This window comes from Microtus oregoni, unplaced genomic scaffold (genome assembly GCF_018167655.1).
Source record: "Microtus oregoni isolate MIOR12 unplaced genomic scaffold, Mior012 000029F_ref0000214, whole genome shotgun sequence".
NCBI lineage: Eukaryota > Metazoa > Chordata > Mammalia > Rodentia > Cricetidae > Microtus > Microtus oregoni.
Genome location: NW_024543088.1, coordinates 10,542,806 through 10,562,346, shown reverse-complemented (window position 1 = coordinate 10,562,346; position 19,541 = coordinate 10,542,806). Strand labels below are relative to the sequence as shown.

The 19,541-nt window shown below is 42.2% G+C and overlaps 1 protein-coding gene across 1 annotated transcript in view; it reads left to right on the top strand.

Annotated features, from left to right (window-relative positions):
- The window catches only part of Ubl3 (ubiquitin like 3), a 41,055-nt gene extending 22,090 nt beyond the window's left edge, over positions 1 to 18,965 (top strand). The window contains exons 2-5 of the mRNA XM_041678183.1: positions 11,948 to 12,056; positions 13,799 to 13,885; positions 17,012 to 17,089; positions 17,378 to 18,965. Of these exons, the coding sequence (XP_041534117.1) occupies positions 11,948 to 12,056; positions 13,799 to 13,885; positions 17,012 to 17,089; positions 17,378 to 17,430 (327 nt within the window). The 3' untranslated portion in view covers positions 17,431 to 18,965. The remainder of the gene's footprint in view (positions 1 to 11,947; positions 12,057 to 13,798; positions 13,886 to 17,011; positions 17,090 to 17,377) is intronic.
- The last annotated feature ends 576 nt before the right edge of the window (positions 18,966 to 19,541 follow it).

Sequence of the window (19,541 nt, the reverse complement as noted above, 5' to 3'; positions counted from 1 at the left end):
CTGCAGTTGTCGAGAGTGGCCACTCCATCACACTCAGCAGCATTTGAGGGCTATAGTTTCCACATCTGTACCAACTCTTATTTGCCCTTCTCTGTGATTGGAGCCATTCTGGTGTGCTTGCAATGGTTTCTTTTTCCTCATGCTCAGCCATCTCTTGTGCTTCCTGCTCTGTGTACTTGCAATGTTAAACTAGCATTGGACTGTCTTAGAGTTACTATTGTGATGAAACACCATGACCAAAAGCAAGTTGGAGAGGCAATGATTTATTTCATTCACAGTTCCATATAAAATAGTTCATCATCAAAAGCAGTGAGAGCAGGAGGCAGGGGCTGATGCAGAGGCCATGGAGGGCTGCTGTTTACTAGCTTGCTCCTCATGGCTTCTTTAGCCTGCTTTCTTATAGAACCCAGCACCACCAAGTCCAGGGATGGCACCATTCACAATGCGCTGGACCCTCCCCCATATATCACTAATTAAGAAAATGTCCTACAGGCTTGCCTGCAGCCTGAATTTATAGATGCATTTTCTCATTGAAGCGCCCTCTTCTCTGATGACTTGAGTTTGCATCAAGTTGATATGAAGCTAGGCAGTACAACTACTGATCTTTTCAGTATGATTTCAGTGTTGTGTTCACTAAAATTTAAGACCTCCTTTGCTCTTAAATTTAGTTTATTACATTGGAAAGAATCTTCAGGTATTTGGGAAAATTTGGTCAGATCATTAAAATATCTGAAAAGGAAATAGAATCTCAGTTTATAATTGTAATTTAAAGTCTCAGTACTTTGGTGTAGGAGGGGAAGTTTCTGGACCCCTGAGGGACCCTGAAAATCTGATGACCCCTATGAAATGGTGGTACTCGTGTATAACCTAACACATTCTCCATGCAGTGGAATCCCCAGTAGATGCTTACAACAGCTGATGGGAAATGTATGAATAACTGCTGTGTTCTATTGTTTAGGGAGTAATGACAAGGGAAAATGCCTGCGTATTTAATACAGATGCAGTTTTTTCTGAATATTTCTGGTCTATAGTTGGTCCTGTTCATGGAGGTATGACTAGCTAATCAAAGCTCCGATCAGTGATAACATACACAGACTGGAATAAACTTAGAGCTCACTTTAAGACGAGGACTACGTCACAATTTATAACTTTTCTTCTGTAAGTCAGGTTTTAATTTAAAGAACCAAAATTAAGAGAGACTTGGAAGTGACATTTTCTCTGCACAGAGGCAGCCTTGAGCCCCATTTCTCCTGTTGCCTCTCCTGGGCCAGTTCTGCCGTGCACCTCCATTTGCAGTGTCTTTGGTTCTTCCGTCTTTGGTCTTTGCTTGGCTGTTGTAAGAGCTAGGAAACAACTCATTTCTTTTGAATTAAAGTGTTAAAGCTATTTCTTTTAGAAACAGACACCTTTCCTACTTAGTATCACTCACAAAATGTACAGAAGTGATCCTAGATACTGATGGTACATCCTTGCTAGAGACTTTGAAGCAGTTTGGGACAAGTTATTCACTTACAAATGTGATTTGAAGATACCAACATGATCCACAAAGGGTTATACACGACTTTAAGAGAGTTGTGATTATTCTGAAGCCAATGCAGGCGGACTCTATTCTCACAGTGCACATACATACCCTTTTGCTCTTGCACTTCTGGGTTGGGAGTGGGGGGGGGGGCAGATTTCTAACTGTGCTGTTGTTCCATCTTAGTCAGAGGGCAAACCACTGCCTCACCATCCTGCTCTTATATGGAGTGGTTCAACTGGAATTACTGGCCTCAGTTGTCAGCAACTTAAGGGGTCAGTCAGGGAGGGTCTCCCTGTTTCTTTTCACTTGGAGAAGTGTCTTCATGTCTTACTTTTAGCCTTCATTATAGAAAGTCTGACTTTTACAGATGGAGGAACAGTACTCTGAAAGACTCTCCTGGAAACAAACCTGCTGCCTCCATTCAGCTCTACCTTAGGATGAATGCTTTTCAGTGCTACTGAATTTGTCTGTAGCAAGAATGACTTTTTGTTTTGTTTTGTTTTTCAAGACAGGGTTTCTGTGTGTAACAGGCTATCCTGGAACTCACTTGTAGACCAAGCTGACCTCAAATTCACAGAGATCCACCTGCCTCTGTCTCCTGAGTGCTGGGATTAAAGGTGTGTGCTATTACCACGTGACCGCAAGTATAGTTTATGATTCAGGGATCTTTAAGTAGTAGTCTAAAGCAGTCACCTCCGCTGACTGGCACAGTGTTCATGCTGGGCAACTCTCTTAGCTCAGGAAGCTCCCACAGAAGCACAGTTTTATGCTGTATTTTTCCCAATGATTGTATTTAATATTACATAGTGACATTGATGCATCCATTGTTCAGTTGTTTCTGTCCTTGTTTGTGTCTTATGAGCCTTCCTGTTGAATAATTTGTTATACGTACCCTGAGTATATTTGGATTTTAAATTTTAATTAATGATAATAAATAAAACACCATTGTATTAAAGATAGAATTCATGAATGTTCCAGAGACATTAATTAATAAATAAGAGCCTCAATATTAAGAGCCCATGAGGTCATAGCTATCTGGGGCACCACTAAGTGACAGTATCACTAGTCACAGGTCGATGCAAATTGTTCGTGTAAGCTGAATAGGACTGCAGAGCGCAGGCAGCGTGAAACAATTGCTTTCTTCATAGTCGGACAGAACATCTTCATAAATAGGAGTGCTTGCTAGCACTTTGGAATAATAAGTTGACAGATGTAATGTAAAGAATTAGATGGTTTTTAAACTTCTCAAGAGCAACTGTCTTCTATTATCACTGTGGTCTTTGTCAGAGTTTGCATCCTAGAATGCGTGTAGAATAGTGAATTTCTTTTTACCTAGTCATGCTTAATAGCAAAGTAGTAGAAAACGTTACTTTCTTAGTGATTTCTAGTAGATTACTTTCTTATATATAAGGCGTATGTCATTGAATTGTTGACACTGAATCTGGCTGTAAGCTGACATCCCTGGGCTGTTATTGATTCACCTGCCCAGTCAAAACCTGTGGTGGTGGTATATGCCTTTAACTCCAGCATTTGGGAGGCAGAGGCAGTGATCTCTAAATTCCAGATTAACCCAGCCTACAGAGTGACTTCCAAGACAGAAATTCTGTCTTATTTATTTATTTATTTATTTATTTATTTATTTATTTACTTTTAAAAATGCCTTCTCTTTTCAGGCAATGACTGTATGGATTATTTAAAATGCATTTCCCCCTATTTTGATCTAATAGCAAGATTTAGTCAAGAAACAGTGTGGTCAAAGGCGCTTCATCTCCAAAATCCATGGTATAGATGATAATTATGCTTAGTGCTACCAGAAACAAATTTTTAAGACTGAGTTTTCAAAACTGATAGTACTAAACAAACAAACAAACCAAAAACCTAAACTTACTTTTTTCTAGATAATAAACCCTTTCTGATACTCATTTTTGTGAATTTCTCCTGTCTTCCTCATACACTTTAGCACCAAAGCTTGGAACTTTGTTAATGATTTTTAAGGGAGTACATTTCTAAACCCCTTTTACAGTAAATAATCCTTTTTCTCTCAGAATTTATTCCTTTGAAGTTTCATGGTTCAGAGAAATGCAAGACTAGATTGTAGTTTGTATGTCACAAATTAAAGAGGTTTGTTTTTTTGTTTGTTTTTGCTTCGGAACTTGTTTTCTTAGAAAAAAGTAAGCCCTCTGTGTGACTGAAGACTGAGGTCAGGTATTGAGGAAGTCCTAGGGGATGGGGAGAGGCTTGGCTGTAGTTAAGGAGCACTGGAGCAAACCCTCATCTAGGAGAAACCTGGGGTCCTCATTATGCTTTGCTGTTGATGGATGGCCTCTTAGTTCCCTTATTGTCCGATCTGATGTAGCACTGCAAGCTTGGTGTTGATCTGAGTATGTTGGAAGAGACAGAGACAAAAGGACAGATACCCTGAAGGGAATGGTGTAGAAGACCTGATGATGGAACAAAACCAAGACAAATTTAAGACTGGTTCCTGAGAGCTCTCCCCCATGTCATGCCAGGATTTACCTTGTGTGACTAGGTGGCTGGAGATGGACTGGAAAAAGTACACCAATACAACCTGCTAGAATCATTTGGGGACTACATAAGGAAAACCTCAGTGCCAGTTGACAGTATTTGATTTCCTTTCCTGTGATTTCAGACCAGCTTACACAAAAAAATGGACTGCTGTGTTTCTCTAAGAGGAGGCAGGCAGGAGAAAGAGAGTTGTCCCCTACTGAAGTACATGACAGTGTATGACAGGGGGAAAGCCTTTTTTGTCCCCAGGGGGTCTCTACTACCGTATTTTTGCCAACTCCCTCCCTCCTACCTTTACTTAGTATCTTCAGTACCTAGTTGTCAGGGACAGCTGTCCTGCATATACAGTGTTCTCTAGTGAACTGTGGGATATAAGAATCCTGTTTAGGACAAAGGTTTCCTTATATGTCCCTCCCAGAGCAGGTAAGTGTCTCTCACATCTCTTCCTCAGTTGACAGTATATGTAAGAGCCGTGCATATTAAAATCAGTTTGAAGCAACTACTTGGTGTCCTGTGGGCAGATTTTAAAGGAACAGCCTGTAGTCAGGCTTTAACACACTGCAGAACCAGAACTTGATTTCAGAAACATATTTTATAAGTTTATAACATTGGGAACTTTTAAATTTTACATTTCCAGCAGTAATTTGCAAGACTTTTCAAGCATTGAGGCTAGAAGAGATATAAAATACTTGTAAAAGGAAGCATAAGAAGTTAGGCTGTTTGACACACTCCCAGCCCTGGGGAGTTGTAGACAGGCAGGCCTGCTAGCTGGCCAGGCAGCCCAACCTACCCTGAAAGTGCCAGGCCAATGAGACCTGACCTATAAAAGGGGGCAGATTGTATTGTATTTCCCTGTCCTGCCAGCTCCCAAATAATGACACGGAAACGTCCTATTAATTATGAAAGTTTGGCCTATAGCCTAAGCTTGACACCTAAGTAGCTCTTGTAACTTAATTTAGTCCATTTATATTAATCTACATTCTGCCGTGTGGCTCATGGCTCTTACCATTCCTCCTGCACATCCTGCCTGGTCTGCATCTTCTGGCATCTCCCTTGCACACCTTGTATATTTCCTACTTCCTCTCTCTATCTGGAAGTCCTACCTATACCTTCTGCCTAGCTATTGGCCATTCCACTTTTTATTAAACCAATCACAGCATTCCATCTTCACATAGTGTACATATCCCAGTATGTGCTCTCTCCCTCTACCCCCTCTCCCTCCCCCCCCTCACACACACACACACACACACACACACACACACACACACACACGAATACCCAAGGCTTATGCACTGTTAATCTTCTCATAGAATTTTAATTTTACCAGAGTTCCCCAAACTTATTTCAAAAATAAATGTACATTATAAAGTACTTAAAAGAAGAGTATTTTGTAGTAATGTTTAGTGACTTGCTAGGCTGAATATGGTTATTACAATGTTCAGTAATCTATGTTGATAGCTAATTAGTACTTACTATGTAACACATTAGATACTTTATTTTGTACTGCATATATAAAGTCTAAACTGTACATATAAAAACCTCTTTTCTTTATTCTGGTGAAAGAAAAATAAATCTACATATTAAAGCAAGTAAGCTAGCCACTGTTACCATCAGTTCATCTTCACGGCTTCATAGCTTCTTGTTTGTGTTGTGATTGGAATTTTTATAAATCAATAAATAGTTGAACAATTCAGGAAATATAAAATACTGTTTGGAATGTGATTCTGGAAGTACACACTCCAAGGAAATGGGGAGATATAAAACTTTCTAGAACATAGTTCTCCACCTTCCTAACGCTACAGCCCTTTAATATAGTTCCTCATGTTGGGACCTCCAACCATAGAATTATTTTTTTCCTACTTCTTCACTATAATTTTGCTACTGTTATGAATTGTAATGTGAATATCTGATATGCAAAATATCTGATATGCCACTCTGAGGAGGTCATGATCCACAGGTTGAGAACCATTGTTCTAGAAGAACTTGTTAAAGACCTTTCTGATCTTTTATCTCCACTTACATTAGGCAGATGTTTCTAGAATATAAAACAGGGTACCTCACTGAGTGGCTTAATATGCAACGTATGATTAGAATCTATGTCACCTAAGGTGCTAACAGTGTTGAGAAAATCCAATCAGCAGGTGTCAGTGTGGTTAGTCATGACTCTGGGCTTTAGTCTACCAGAAGGTCAGTGAGGTCACAGGCCGGAACTCGGGTGTATTATATATAGCTTAAATACATTCATAGATGTCATGAGTAAATAAACTGTACAAATATTTTTGCTGCTGCTTTTCAATGGGGAATATAAACACTTACTGGGCTTCTCCATTTCCTCCTTGAAATTCTTTTCCATAACACGGTTTTAGTATTTCATCTGCAGTGATTATACGTTTTGAGACTGGGTTACTTATTATGCCCTCCCCTCTGAAGCACACAGAAGCAGTTTGGTCGTAGGCATTGGAGTCTGGCAGAGCTGTGCACTGATATTTAGGTGTGCCCTTGGGATGGGAAATGCTGAGCATCCCAGGTAAAGGACAACCTGTGCAGAGGCTTTGAAGAAAGTAGGACCTTGGCGCTTTCAGGGACCGAGTGAAGATGCCTGTGCTTTAAACAGGCAGAATGATTGTGGAAGAATAAAAAGCAGGGCCCTGGGGACCAAGCACTGTGAGGCACTGCCTCCAGCCCTCCCATAGCTGTGAAGTGGGGCTGTGGTCTCTCTCTGCTTTGGCAGTGGGCAAGGTGGGGTGGTTAAATACAATATGAAATGTCCCAGTAAGTGGCACACTGTAGGCTTTTCTGTGCTGTGCTCTACTTTGGACTCAACCTATGAATGCCTCCTCTTTGGTTCCTATTAAAGCTCACTCAACCAATCCTTAGTGAGCAGTTCTACTTTTACGTCCTGGACAGATCTCCTTCCTCTCTTCACTCCTTGGTGTGTTTCTTGTCTTCATGGCTATGACATCAGGGGCTGGAGAGATGGCCCAGTGTGTAAGCACTTGTACCACTCTTGAAGAGGATGTCTGTTGGGTCCCTGGCACACATACCAGTTGCATCACAGCTGCTGTAACTCCAGCACCAGGATATCTGATGTCTCTGTCCTCCATGGGCACCAGCACTCATGTGCACACACCCACATAGACACTCACGTACATATAATTACATATTTATATATGTACATATGTACATATTTAAGAAGTTGGGTACTTGCATTATTTGTTGTTTGATTTTTTTTATTATTTATTTATTTATTTATTTATTTATTTATTTATTAAAGATTTCTGTCTCTTCCCCACCACCTTGAGATATCACCCAGGCTAGTCTCGACTTGCCTCTCTCTCTCCCCCAATGGTAGGCAAGACTAACTGTAGGTACCACTGGAGTACCTAAGTGAAGAAGAAGCGTTTTATTTTGAAATAATTTAAAACTTACACACACATGTAAGAAATAACAAATCCTGGGTGTCCCTAATGGTAACCCTTTCATAACTATGACATCACAACTGGAATCAGATATTGGTAAGATTCATGGGTGTTCAGACCTGCTACGTCACGGAGGTGCGGTAGATGAGTGTATTTAGTTCTGTGTAGCGGTCTCACATGTCATTTCTGGGACGCTGGCACATCATGACCTAGAGCTCCCTCTGCCCACTTCCATAGATACAGCTCTCTCCTCATTCCTCCCCAAGGCTGGCCTGCTCTCCTCTTCCAGTTCTGTCAGTAGAAGAGGTTGTAAGTGAACTCACACAGTGTAGACCTGTAGGGTCCTCCCCTCACCCAGCAGAATTCCCCTGAGCTGTGCTGAGTGCCTTTAAAAGTGACTTGCTAAGAGGTCATCTAGGGTTCTTTCCACTCACCACTTGGCCATGGCCATTTATCAAAGAATAGTGGCAGGGTAGGGCACATGGGATCTGGAGACCCACAGCATGGAGGCAGCTGTGCTTCTCCTAATCTTGTTCCCCAGGGAAACTTGGGGACATAGCCCAGGCCTTACTGCTTACCCCTTCAGGCTTTCAATCAGGAAGTGTGAGTTCCTTTTCTGCTTCCTCTTAAAGGGGATTGTCTACCTCCATAACTGTCTCATTTCCATTGGTCCTCTCTCTAGTCAGGTCTGTCTTCCATTCTTTGACTCGCTTAATTTTTCTATCCTGATCATTTTAAACAAATTATGTGATTAAGCTTTAAATGAGATGTCTCCAAATTTATGTTATCTCAGAGAGGGATGGTGGTTTGAAAGTCTGGGGCCTCTTGTTCCATTGGCCCTGTAGTCAGTGGCTGTGGACCGTGAACAGTCACCAGTAGTCACAGTCATCTTGCCTTGCTTTTCCTCAGATGTAGTTTTTCAGCATGTAGTTCATCTGGAAGCTCTGAATGCCACCTCTTGAGATTTCTGGTACATTCTGCTCCATTCATACCAAGTCATTTTGTCCCGATAACCATTTATTTGACATGTGCACAAAGTGTGTTGTGCATGAGCTTTAGAGAAGAGTCTTTACCCTGTTGCCATGTGGAGGACTCTATTACCTCCAAGGGGTGGTTGTTCCTGAGTAGATTCTTATTACAGTACAGGAACGGTTAATTGCTGGCCAGCCTGTGTGCTGTGCTCATCTGAGTGGTTGGAATTCAGTTTTTTCCTCTGTCGGTGTTAACAACCCCAGACTATCTGGCCATGTACGAGGCAGGTTACACTTCTGGTGTGGGACCAAGTTGGCTATATTAATAAATCATTTTGTCTTCATTTAGAAGCTAGGTCAAATACGTAGCATTACATGGTAGCATAGAAATGGATTTACTTTGCAGAATATTCATTCAGTGACAGCATGTAGTCTGACTGGCATGTCACAAACTCTGAGGAGTACCCATGCATCCCGAGCACTACCCAGAAGTTATTACTCACCCCTGTGTGCTCTGGTATCAGGAATTCTGAGGTGTGGCTTCCTTTATGCCTTCCTTATGATCTTTCCAGTTTGCATCTCTGTGGGGATCCTTAAAGCCAACTGGCTAGGCACCCACAGGTACCAGGCACCGCAGGTGCTTCAGGCAGCGAGTTACTTTATGCCTCCCAGTGCTTCCATGTGATGTTACCATTTTTGTTTCTAATTTCCTTGACACAGCCTCCATCAGGTTTAGCTGCTTATAACTGTGAGACTGATAAATTCCTGGCCTTGGAGTTGTCATATTCTCTTGCTTCTCTTCTCCAAGATTGAAAAACCATACTTGTATAGTTTTCCCTAGCCACTTTCAGACTCCTCTAGTTTTAGGTGTTTTCTAAAGCAAAGCAGGATACTAAAGGTATGATGATGGCCTAGACAGGTAAGGAGGGTGAGTAGGGCCGTGTAACCAAAGATGTGTGTCCACCCATAAATATCCAGGAGAAGTAATTCTTTTAAGATGGTACCAAACACATGTAAAGGGCAGAAGATTCTAGTATTGTGAGTAGATAATAGACAGTTGTGATCTGTGAAAAAGTATATTATCAGCTTATTGGTTCATGATGGTGCAAGTTTTAAATGGGAAATGCTGAGAACATAGTGTGTATTTGTAGAGTAAGGTGCACATGTGCGTGTTGTGGTTTCTTCAGCCAAAATGTTTAATTTAGGCTTGGTGAAGAATCTTGAGAGGACACCAGAAATATTTTATAACTTGCTGTTAAAATGTTACATTTCTATATTCATATGCATAGCTCTTTAAAAAATCAAAACAAAACACTAAAGAGCAGTTTGAGTTGACAGCAAAATTAAGAGGAAGACATAGATTTCCCATGTGTATGTGTCCCCTCTACCTTTTAACAGCCCCCTCAGTGTGTGGGGGGGTGGGGGGCAGTGATAGCTTTTTACTTTTCCAGTCTCAAGAAGAATGTCTTCTTAGGAAAATACCGGGGATTAACCAACAGTTTAAGTCTTGTAGATGGCCACCTGAGCTTGCTCCAGTGAGACAATTTCTGCATTGCACAGGTTGAGAAGACCCTTATTTGAATAGTTGGGGCTAGAGGTAGTTTAGAGTTTGAAGCATGCCTGAGATTTGACTTGTTGAATATCCCTAAGCTGAGCATCCACAGTCTGAAATGTATTCAGAAAGGTTCAGGTTTAGGGGAGGGATGTTCAGCATGAGCTTCTTTACAATAGTGCAACTCATTTCTTTTCCTATATTAAGATTTTTAGTCTGAATTCATTTTTAAAGTAGCTCTAAATTCTTACTGATATATTGAAAGCTTCTCACTGTACCATAGATTTCCTTTTTCTCTTAGAGTTCCTTTTTCTCTTCTGTTGAGTTTCCATACAGTTAGAGTACAAATTCTAATTCAGAGCCTAAGTCCACTCTGTCTAAGAAACCAGTTGATTCGGCATTGTTGGTGAGTATCCATTCTCAAGGGTAGATATTCTACAATTTTCAGCATATTTTCGGTGTGGTTAGGTACCAGAGGTGGTGTTGCCGTGACTGATTTAAAGGGGAAAGCAGGAGTGCAGTACTGTGGTAGTGCTGATCCGCTTATATTGACTCCAGGACCTAGAGAATTTCTGTTTGCCTTAATTTTTAAAAAAGTACATATTAGTAACTGAAGAGGAGAGAAGGTAACCTGGGCCTTGTCACAGTTGTCTTGATCCAGCAACATTCTCTGGTCATATGTAAAGAAGCCAGACTAGAATGTCTAATGTTCAGCTTGGGACCAGACCTAACTTTTTAGTAAGGCCTTTTTAAAACAAGAAAAAGTGTGTGTGTGTGTGTGTGTGTGTGTGTGTGTGTGTCCATCCATGTCCAGAAGAAGGCATTGAAATCCCTGGAGTTAGAGTCACAGTCAACTCTGAGTCATCTCTCATGGATATCAGGATTCAAACCTGGGTCCTCTGCAAGAGCAGTATGTGCTTTTAACTGCTTAGCTTATCTCCAGCCCCACTAAAGTCTTTAAAATAGAGACAGGAAGATGTAGGAAACCATACCTATATCTGTGTCTTATAGGGAAACGAGTAGATACAGTGAATTTAACAATAGCAGTAAAATAGTGAACTTTTTAGAATATTTGCTTAGTTGGAATACGTATTGGCTTTTGACAAAATCCAAGAGATGCAGAACAAAATTGTTGGATTCTTCTTGTTTGCTTTCATGTTTAGCAACAGGCCCTCTAAGGCTGATGGTTTTTTTTTAATTAAGTTATGAATTAAAGCAAATTCTATAATAGCAGTCATAATCTGCAGTTTAGTTGCGGACGTTGTTATATATTCGGAAGCATAATGGCTTTGGTTTTCTTCGCGTGTACATGTGTATGAGTGTACATGCACCTGTGTGCTTGCCAAGGCCCCAGAGGTCAGTGTCAAGTGGCTTCCTCCATCCTACTCCCTTATTTTTTCAGACAGTCTTTCACTGAGCTCTGACTCACCATTAGCTTAGACTAGCTGGACAGCAGCCCAGGATCTGAATCTAGGTCCTTACGCTTTTGCAGCAACCAGGCCATCTCCCTAGGACCCTTGACTTTGGTTTTCTTTTACTCACAATTGTACCTGTGGCATGCTCATTGTAAATAACAAGAAGTAAAAGTTATATACCAATTCCCGTTATAAGAACTACTCTGAAAGAATTTATGTAAGTAATATGACATGAAAGTAGAAGGGGGTGGGACTTTTGGAGAGGAAGGAGACCTATTAGAGTTTCAGGGGATGGCAGGAGGCGGGGCAGGGACATTTCAGCAGGAGGCAGAAGAAGAATAAAAAGTATAATGACGTATTATGAAAAATGCCATAATGAAACTCTGACTCTGTCTGATGACTTAAATAATAATTAAAAATTGAAATAAAAAACCCAAAATGGCACTGGCAACAACTCAGAATGTTGTGTCAGTGAAAACCTGTACAAACCATCCTGTTTTCAAGTTGAGATGTCTATTCAGAGCATCGCTGTCTACTTTCAGATTAATTTGCGCCTCATCTTGGTGAGTGGAAAGACGAAGGAGTTCCTCTTCTCCCCAAACGACTCTGCCTCTGACATTGCGAAGCATGTGTATGACAACTGGCCCATGGGTGAGTGCTGGCTGCTTGGTTCTTTGTCCCCAACTTGCTTGACACGTTTTGAGGAAGTACTGAGGACATAATCTGATTCTTGACGGAGCCACTCCCCTAGATTTTGCCTTTCTCACCACAAAGCAGTGAAGGAGCAAGGGCTACAGAGGCCGTGTTTGCCTTAGTGCCAGCAGATGGTTCAGTGCACATCCACCTCCATGTGCATCAACTTCATACCAAAACACAGAAGGAAAGAGACTCTTTACCATGGCAGCAGAGTGGGCCCCGTGGGCTCCTTTATGTGGGGCCTGTTGAAAAAGAAGCTTGAAACAAACTTGAAACAAAGCTGACCTGCAGTTCATGTTGCATGCCTTCTGTGAACAAAGTCCAGAAAGAGCGAAATCTCTGCATTCTGCTTTCAGCTCCACCACAGTGAACACTTTGGGGGAGTGTCTGTGGTAGCTCCTCCCTGTCTAGTGATGCTCTGCCTTCAGTAAGTCCTTAGAGTTTGCCCATAACGGTTTCCATGATATATGTGCCATCTGGTACCACTGATTTAGCCCATCTCATTTAACTGTTTCCAGTACAAAAGATTGAACCCAGGACCTTGTGCATGCTAGGCAAGTACCCTATTACCAAGTGGTATCCCTTGCTCCCTTTTTTAGAAAGTCTTGCTAAATTCCCTAGGTTGCCCTCAAACTTGGAATCCTCCTGCTTTAACCTCTCCAGTATCTGGGATTGCAAGCATGTGCCACCAAACCGAGTCTGTATAATATGTTTAGCAAAATCAATTCTAGCCTCTTTTCTGTATGGATTAAAGTTACTGTCACTAGTCTGTATAACAAAGGAATGCTTGGCCATACATACTCTGTAAACAATGGTTTTAAAGGCAGTGCATGCAGAGTAATTCATACTGAAGCAAAGTGGATCACCTGATCTTATCTAGAGGATCCAGTGCAGTCAGAATTCCCAGGAAAAGAGGGGGCCTAGAAGAGGACAGGCATAGCACAGGTGCTGGAAATGAGTAAGAGTTATTCTCTTATGCTTGAGTTCCTGGATCAAGGTGATGTTGTCAAGTGCATGCACATAAGTTGTTTTGAACACTCAACAAAACAAAATCATGGTAGACGCTTGCCTCCCTTCCTTTCCATTACACTAGATTGTGTCTTTGTTTCCATTATCTCCTACTGAAAGCAAAACCTAGAGTTACTGAGAAACGTAAATAGGAATTCACAAATCTTAACTAAACGCAGAGCTTCAGTTGTTGCAGCAGCAAGCTGATGGGAACTGCCATTGAAAGCATATCCTGCCTGAGCAGCAGTCTCTGTGAACTGAGGTCTTCAGATGGTAGTCTGCAGTAGCTACTGGGCCACCCATACTACCAGTGGTAGCAGTTTGTCCCAGCTTCCATGTCATGTTGGTCAGTTGGCAAAGACAACATGACAATACATCCCTCAGCACCTAACATAAGGAGCCCTAAGAAAGTCTTTGAGGAACTTGTTACTGCCCTTGAGCCTGCGTTTCAGCAGGTCCAAACACTGAAACATTGTAACACTCTTATTAATTACTGATAACGGAAATCGATTTTCAAATGATAGATCCCTTTAACTAAGACAAGATTTTCCCCAGCTCATTGTCTAACTTCAGCCTACAAGCTGGCACTCTGACTGCAGTGCCTGGGCGGTGGACACTCTGGGCCATGGAATGTAACAGTGCACAGCCCCTGCTGTGCTGCGGGCCCCTAACCAGTTCGTCTCTTTCAGACTGGGAAGAAGAACAGGTGAGCAGCCCGAACATCCTGCGACTCATCTACCAAGGCAGATTTCTACACGGAAACGTCACGTTAGGAGGTAATTGACGTCCTCTCCTGCCCTTGTTTATTTTGAATGACTGTGCCTTTGCGTTTACTAAAAGATGACTTGAGAATCAATCTGAAGTCCCCTGCTTTGAGTGCGCCTTCTCCCTGTGAGATGAGCCCTGCCTGCTAGTGTGCAGACTTACTGTGTTACAGGTGGATTCCGTTGAGCTGCCGGATGATATAGTCTGGATGTGATGCTCCTAAGCTAAAACCCATCACAGACCAGGACACACTTAGGACAGCAGCTTTTCATGTGAATTGGGAAATTGCTTGTTGTGTGGGGATAAAGTCAGTAGCTGCCATGGACACAGTGATCCTCACTTCAATACAGGCACTTTGTCCCCTAAGCCTAACTTGAGAGCTGCACTCTCTTCTTCCTCAGGGAGATTGTTCTTATTCATTTGGTTACTGTGTGTTTGTTGAGCTTTTTTATGCATCTGCACTCATAAACCTCGACAGCATTGAATATGACCAGACACCTACCTGCCCCCTCTTCAGTTTGCTCTGTTACATGGGACGATAAAGTCCGCTGTAAAGACTTGAGGGTTAGAGCTGATGACTTCAGTGACTGACAGTGGCACGTTAGTGGACTACTTCTGAGTCTAGGCTCACACGTAGCCTAGTTTGTGACAGGGTTAGATCTGGTCCAAAAACCACTGTAGTCTATAAGAAGTAACTACCATTTAGACGTCGAATTTCTTTGGTTTGCTTCTCTGTTTGTAGTTCTGCCTAATTAGACAGCCCTCTGTTGAGAGTTGACAGTTGTTAGCCTCCTGAGTGTTTTGTGCATCTATTAATGGTAGGGCATCTTTTATTTTTTTAATTCCTATGGTTCAAACAAGACCTTGAATTAAAATTAATAAATAAAAAAAAACTGATTGTTGGTTGGATTGACCTCAACTATGAGTGAGTCTTCATCTCCCTCTGAACATTGGTCTCTTAAGCATTTTCCGCCAGCCCAGTGTCCCAGGGTCAGGTTAAAGTTCACAGGATTTGTGCTAAAATCAAGATGGTTCATTCATTTTCATTAAATTACAGTTTTAAAACTATTTTTTAAAAATTCTTTTAGAATAATCATCAAAATGACTTTTCTCATTGTGACTATTGTGTGGCCACCAGTCTTTTTGGAAGCAAATTAAAGGCCTTGCAGCTTCGTGATTTAGACAGGTGGTGTGGTGTACAGTAGCCCTTGGTTGGCCAGTGTCACCCGGGACTTGGCTAAGGCCGGATGCTAGCCCTCCACGGTCCAGTGCCGCTGGGTGCTTGCTTGGACCACATGCTAGCACTCCGCTTCCTTTTTTGTTACCTGTACAGCAGTGGCAGGTGTTTTCCAGTATTTTCACAGCTGCTCTGAAAGCGTGAACTTGCTCGGTAACTTGTGAAGTAGATTTAGAGCCACACTGCAAATCAAAGGCAGAGGTAATTGTAGGCTTTTTAATAGAATCAAAAATATTTGATAACAGTATTTTTAATTTTTTTATTTTATTGCAATGGGGGACAAGGTACGGGTATGGAGGACAGGGAAACTTGATAAAGTTAGTTCTCTTCTCCAGCTTTACCTAGGATTCAGGATCAAACTCAGGTCGGCAGTCTTCTTGCTGAGGTACCTTTGCCTGCTGAGCCATCTCACAGCTCAGAGAAAAGAACAACCCAGTTATGGGAAGAGTTGGAGTCCTTGTAGGTGCTGTTCAAGCAGTGGGGGGAGGAGAACTAGTGAGGCTCCAAGCAGGTGGGTAGCCTTCCCTCTGGGCAGGCAGACATAGGAGGAGGGCTGGGCCTGCTCATTCTTTGCCTCTCCCCACCCACTTTAAGACCTGGTTTCACTGTGTTGTGCAGCTTAGCCTCTTGCCTCAGCCTCTTGAGTAGTCAGACTACAGGTCTGTAAGTGGAGACTGTGCATTCATTTCCCGGATGCCCAGACCCGGATAATCACACAAAAACTATATTAATTACACAACTATTTGGCTGAGGCAAATATATGGCTTAGGCATATTCCTAGCTAGCTCTTAAATCTTAAATTAACCCATTTCTATTAGTCTGTGTATCACCATGAGGCTGTGGCTTACTGGTAAGGTTCCGGCATCTTTCTCTTTCTGCCATACCATAGGCCAAAGTAGCTTCTTTATTAACCAGTGGTAATGAAACATATTCACAGTGTAGAGAGGGGTTATCCCACATTACAGGTCCATACAGCTGGCTCTGTCATTCTGTGAATTTCTGTGATTCACTCAATTTCAAGTTTAAATCTGTGATCATCGGGTCTCTTTAAACATTGCTGAGTCCCCTTCTTTTGAGTTGTAACCTTGTTAATCACATGGAATTTTACTCTGCTGAAGGAGAGGCACGATGATAGCTCCACTGAGAGGATGATCATCAGCTGACACTGACAGTCACTGGGGACCAGAGAGAGTGGGGCATCACCGGGGCGCTCTCCTTCATTCTCGTTCACTTACTTACTTTTGTGTGGCTAGGAGTGCAGGGCCTAATGCATGCTGTTCAAGTCTTTTGCCTCTGAGTTACCAGTCCAGCTCCAACACTGATACTCATTAAAATGCAGATTTCTGCACTTAGCCATTTCCTACCAGTGTGACTTCGGAGTTGAAATGCTGGTGGTTGTGTGTAAAGGAAAAGTTGAAATGCTATCTTCTGGATGTTGCCCTGTCTATAGAAAGGTCTTCTGTGAAGGAGGACATTCCAGTTTCTGGCTTCTCCTTCACCTTCTGCTGACAGCAGCTATGCCTCCTGTTTGCTGTTGATTTGGGTGCAGAAGAGAAGTGCCAGCCATGCAGCTGTGAGTCAGGGACGATGCCCAGACGGCTAGCAGTCGGTAGATCTGCATAGAGCATGCCTTGAAAAGAGGGGCAGACTAGTGAGTGAGTTTAGAGGTGGAAGTGTGTGCTTTCTCTCAGATAAGACAGATTCCTGAGTCTTTCCAGTGGTGAAGCTATGAGAGTCACTTGTAACTGTACACTCCCCTGGGGTGAGGAAATGTCTCCTTGTGGAGGAGCCACAACCTGAAGCCATTCAGAAACCGGTAGCGTATCTAAGTGCTTTTATCCCTGGCTAGTGATTTTACAGAATGACGTGTATGTAACAGTTTGTCCCTTCTTTTACATAGCATTAAAACTTCCTTTTGGCAAAACAACAGTGATGCATTTGGTGGCCAGAGAGACCCTGCCAGAGCCCAACTCACAAGGTAAGCCTACCCTGGAAGATGCCTAACTTGAGCCATCAAGACATCATGCCTGCTTCCACTTAGACATTCTGCTGAGAAGGAAATTTTCATAGTATATGAATTGAGCTTATGGAGCAAGTAACTAGGTGGTTTTTGAAGCATGCCAAGATGAAAAGATTCCTTATTTACGGGGTTGTAGTATTATAAAGCAAGCTTTGAGCCAAGCTCAGGCTGTTTTGACTATGCCTCTGCATTTGCCTCTCCACCCAAGACCCAGCTGGCTAAAGCAAGCTGCCTTTGTTTCCCCAGGCCAGAGGAATCGGGAGAAGACTGGGGAGAGCAACTGCTGCGTGATCCTGTGATGTGTCGCCAGCATGTGCCGCAGTCTGTTGATGCTGCTGGGACAGAGGAGATTCAACAGCGTCCCACACCTGTAGGACAGTCACCTGCACATCCATGGGGCTGAATTACTCGGGAACTCTGTCATCTCTTCTTATAAAGTAAAAAGAAGCAAGAACACTCTCATCTGGTCCTTTATTCCTGTCTCTCTCGTCTGTGTTGAGCAGTCTGAAATGCACAGTGGTCTCCAGGGGAAGTCGCCTTGCTGCCACAAAGGCTCATCCGCAGAAGTCAGAAATCAAGTGTTGCAAGTACAGTTTGCAGTGAAAAAAGATTATCGTTATTTTCCTCATCAGCAGAATCTGCCAGCGCCTGTGGTGCCCAGAAGTACCCCATGACAGTCCACATTGGAGGTCACTCAGCATCACTGAAGTTAATCACCAGGCCAGTCGCACAGGGAAAATGGAAAGGGATCCAAAATGCTGGGTGAAGTCTACCAAAGTCAGCCACTGTGGCTGTCCTCACAGGATATCCAAATAGGCGTGACTGTCCTCACTGCAGCAAAGGAAAAGCCATGCCTGCTGCCCCCAGCACTCTGCAGAGGATACCTCTGCTGCCTGCGCCCTGAGTCCTCTTGGCAAGGGGCTCATCCAGACAGCACAGAGGCCAGGCAGCAGTGTGTCCCTAGCCTTAATGTGGAGGGCCAGTCGCTCAGGGGCTGTTACTGCGCAGAAACGATAGGAAGCCTCAGCAGCAGATCCGATTGTGTATTTGAATATCAGAAAATTGGAAACTTCCGCCACTGTCACTCATCCGTAACCACGCCCTGCATTATGCTTACTCACTAGGACAGAGGAATCCTTTTAAACAGTCTCCAGATACTAATTTTGTTACTTTATGTAGTTTGCATTTGGAATCAGTGCTTGCAGTTGTATTGAGATCACAAGCTGATTTTTAAGGCATACATGATTAGTAGCACCACTCTTATTTTTACCGATAATTTAAAAATTGATATGCTATAAATAAACAATTTGCACAGCACTAAAGCATGAGCTAATTTCATCTAAACCTGTAAAAAAAGATTTTATATTTTTTTTCACTGGGAAGAAATCTTCCTGGATGAAATTACAAATATGTGTAGATTATATTTAATAAAAAACATAAAATATCTAACTGTAGAATGCAAATATAGATTGGCGTGTAGCATATAGACCAGTATTCCATATCAATAACTTTATCCAGCCTTTTTAAAGATGAAGTTGCAGACTGCGTTGTGTTCTGTATTTAATGAGGGTTCTTAGCTCTTGGCAGCATTAAGTGTCAATGGTCTCGATGGTCATCTTTGTTTAAATGCAATCAGGTTACTTTATTCATTGTTAATGCGTTGATGAAGAGGCTTTATATGCAGTAGATCTACGAAAATATTGTTCATACTGATCAGAATTAAATTTGTATAGAACAGAGTTTTAAAATGAATGTAAATAGTACTAAACCTTTTCTTTCTGCAACCTGTACTTATTAGATTCCTTCTGTAAACTAAATAAAAAATTGTAGTGCATTTTGTGAGTGATTTAAAGGTCAATAATTGCTTAAGCCCTGTTTCATCTATCTTACAATTAATTTTCTACTCTTCTGGGTCTTTTTAAATCCATTCACTTTCCACTCCGTTGCTACCTGGGTGTGCCCCGTGTCTTCATCACTTGCCCAGTTGGTGTGTGAAGCACAGCAGCTGGGGTTCTGTCTCCGTTACCACTGAGACGTTGCATTCAGAAGATGTGTCCGTCTGCTGTGTAGGCACTGACTGGAGAAGAACCTAGCAGGTAGTTAGCTGAGCACTCAGTCATGATGACTGTATTCTTTTGTAAATCAAGCTACTCGTTAATCATTTTTAATACTTGGATTTTAGTTACTCTCTGTCTTCCCACAGTTAGGGTCTTTCAATGAATTGTGATTGAATTTGGACAGTTACGAATATCTCTATTGGCAAGAAGTAAAATCCTTCACTGAAAACACCAAAAATGTGCTAGTATATACATGAAAACACTGGATTCTCCCTACCGATGGCTAAAATGGCATTGATCATACTCAAGACCGAGATTGTAGGTCTCTGCCTAAAATAGCCACAGCTTCCCTA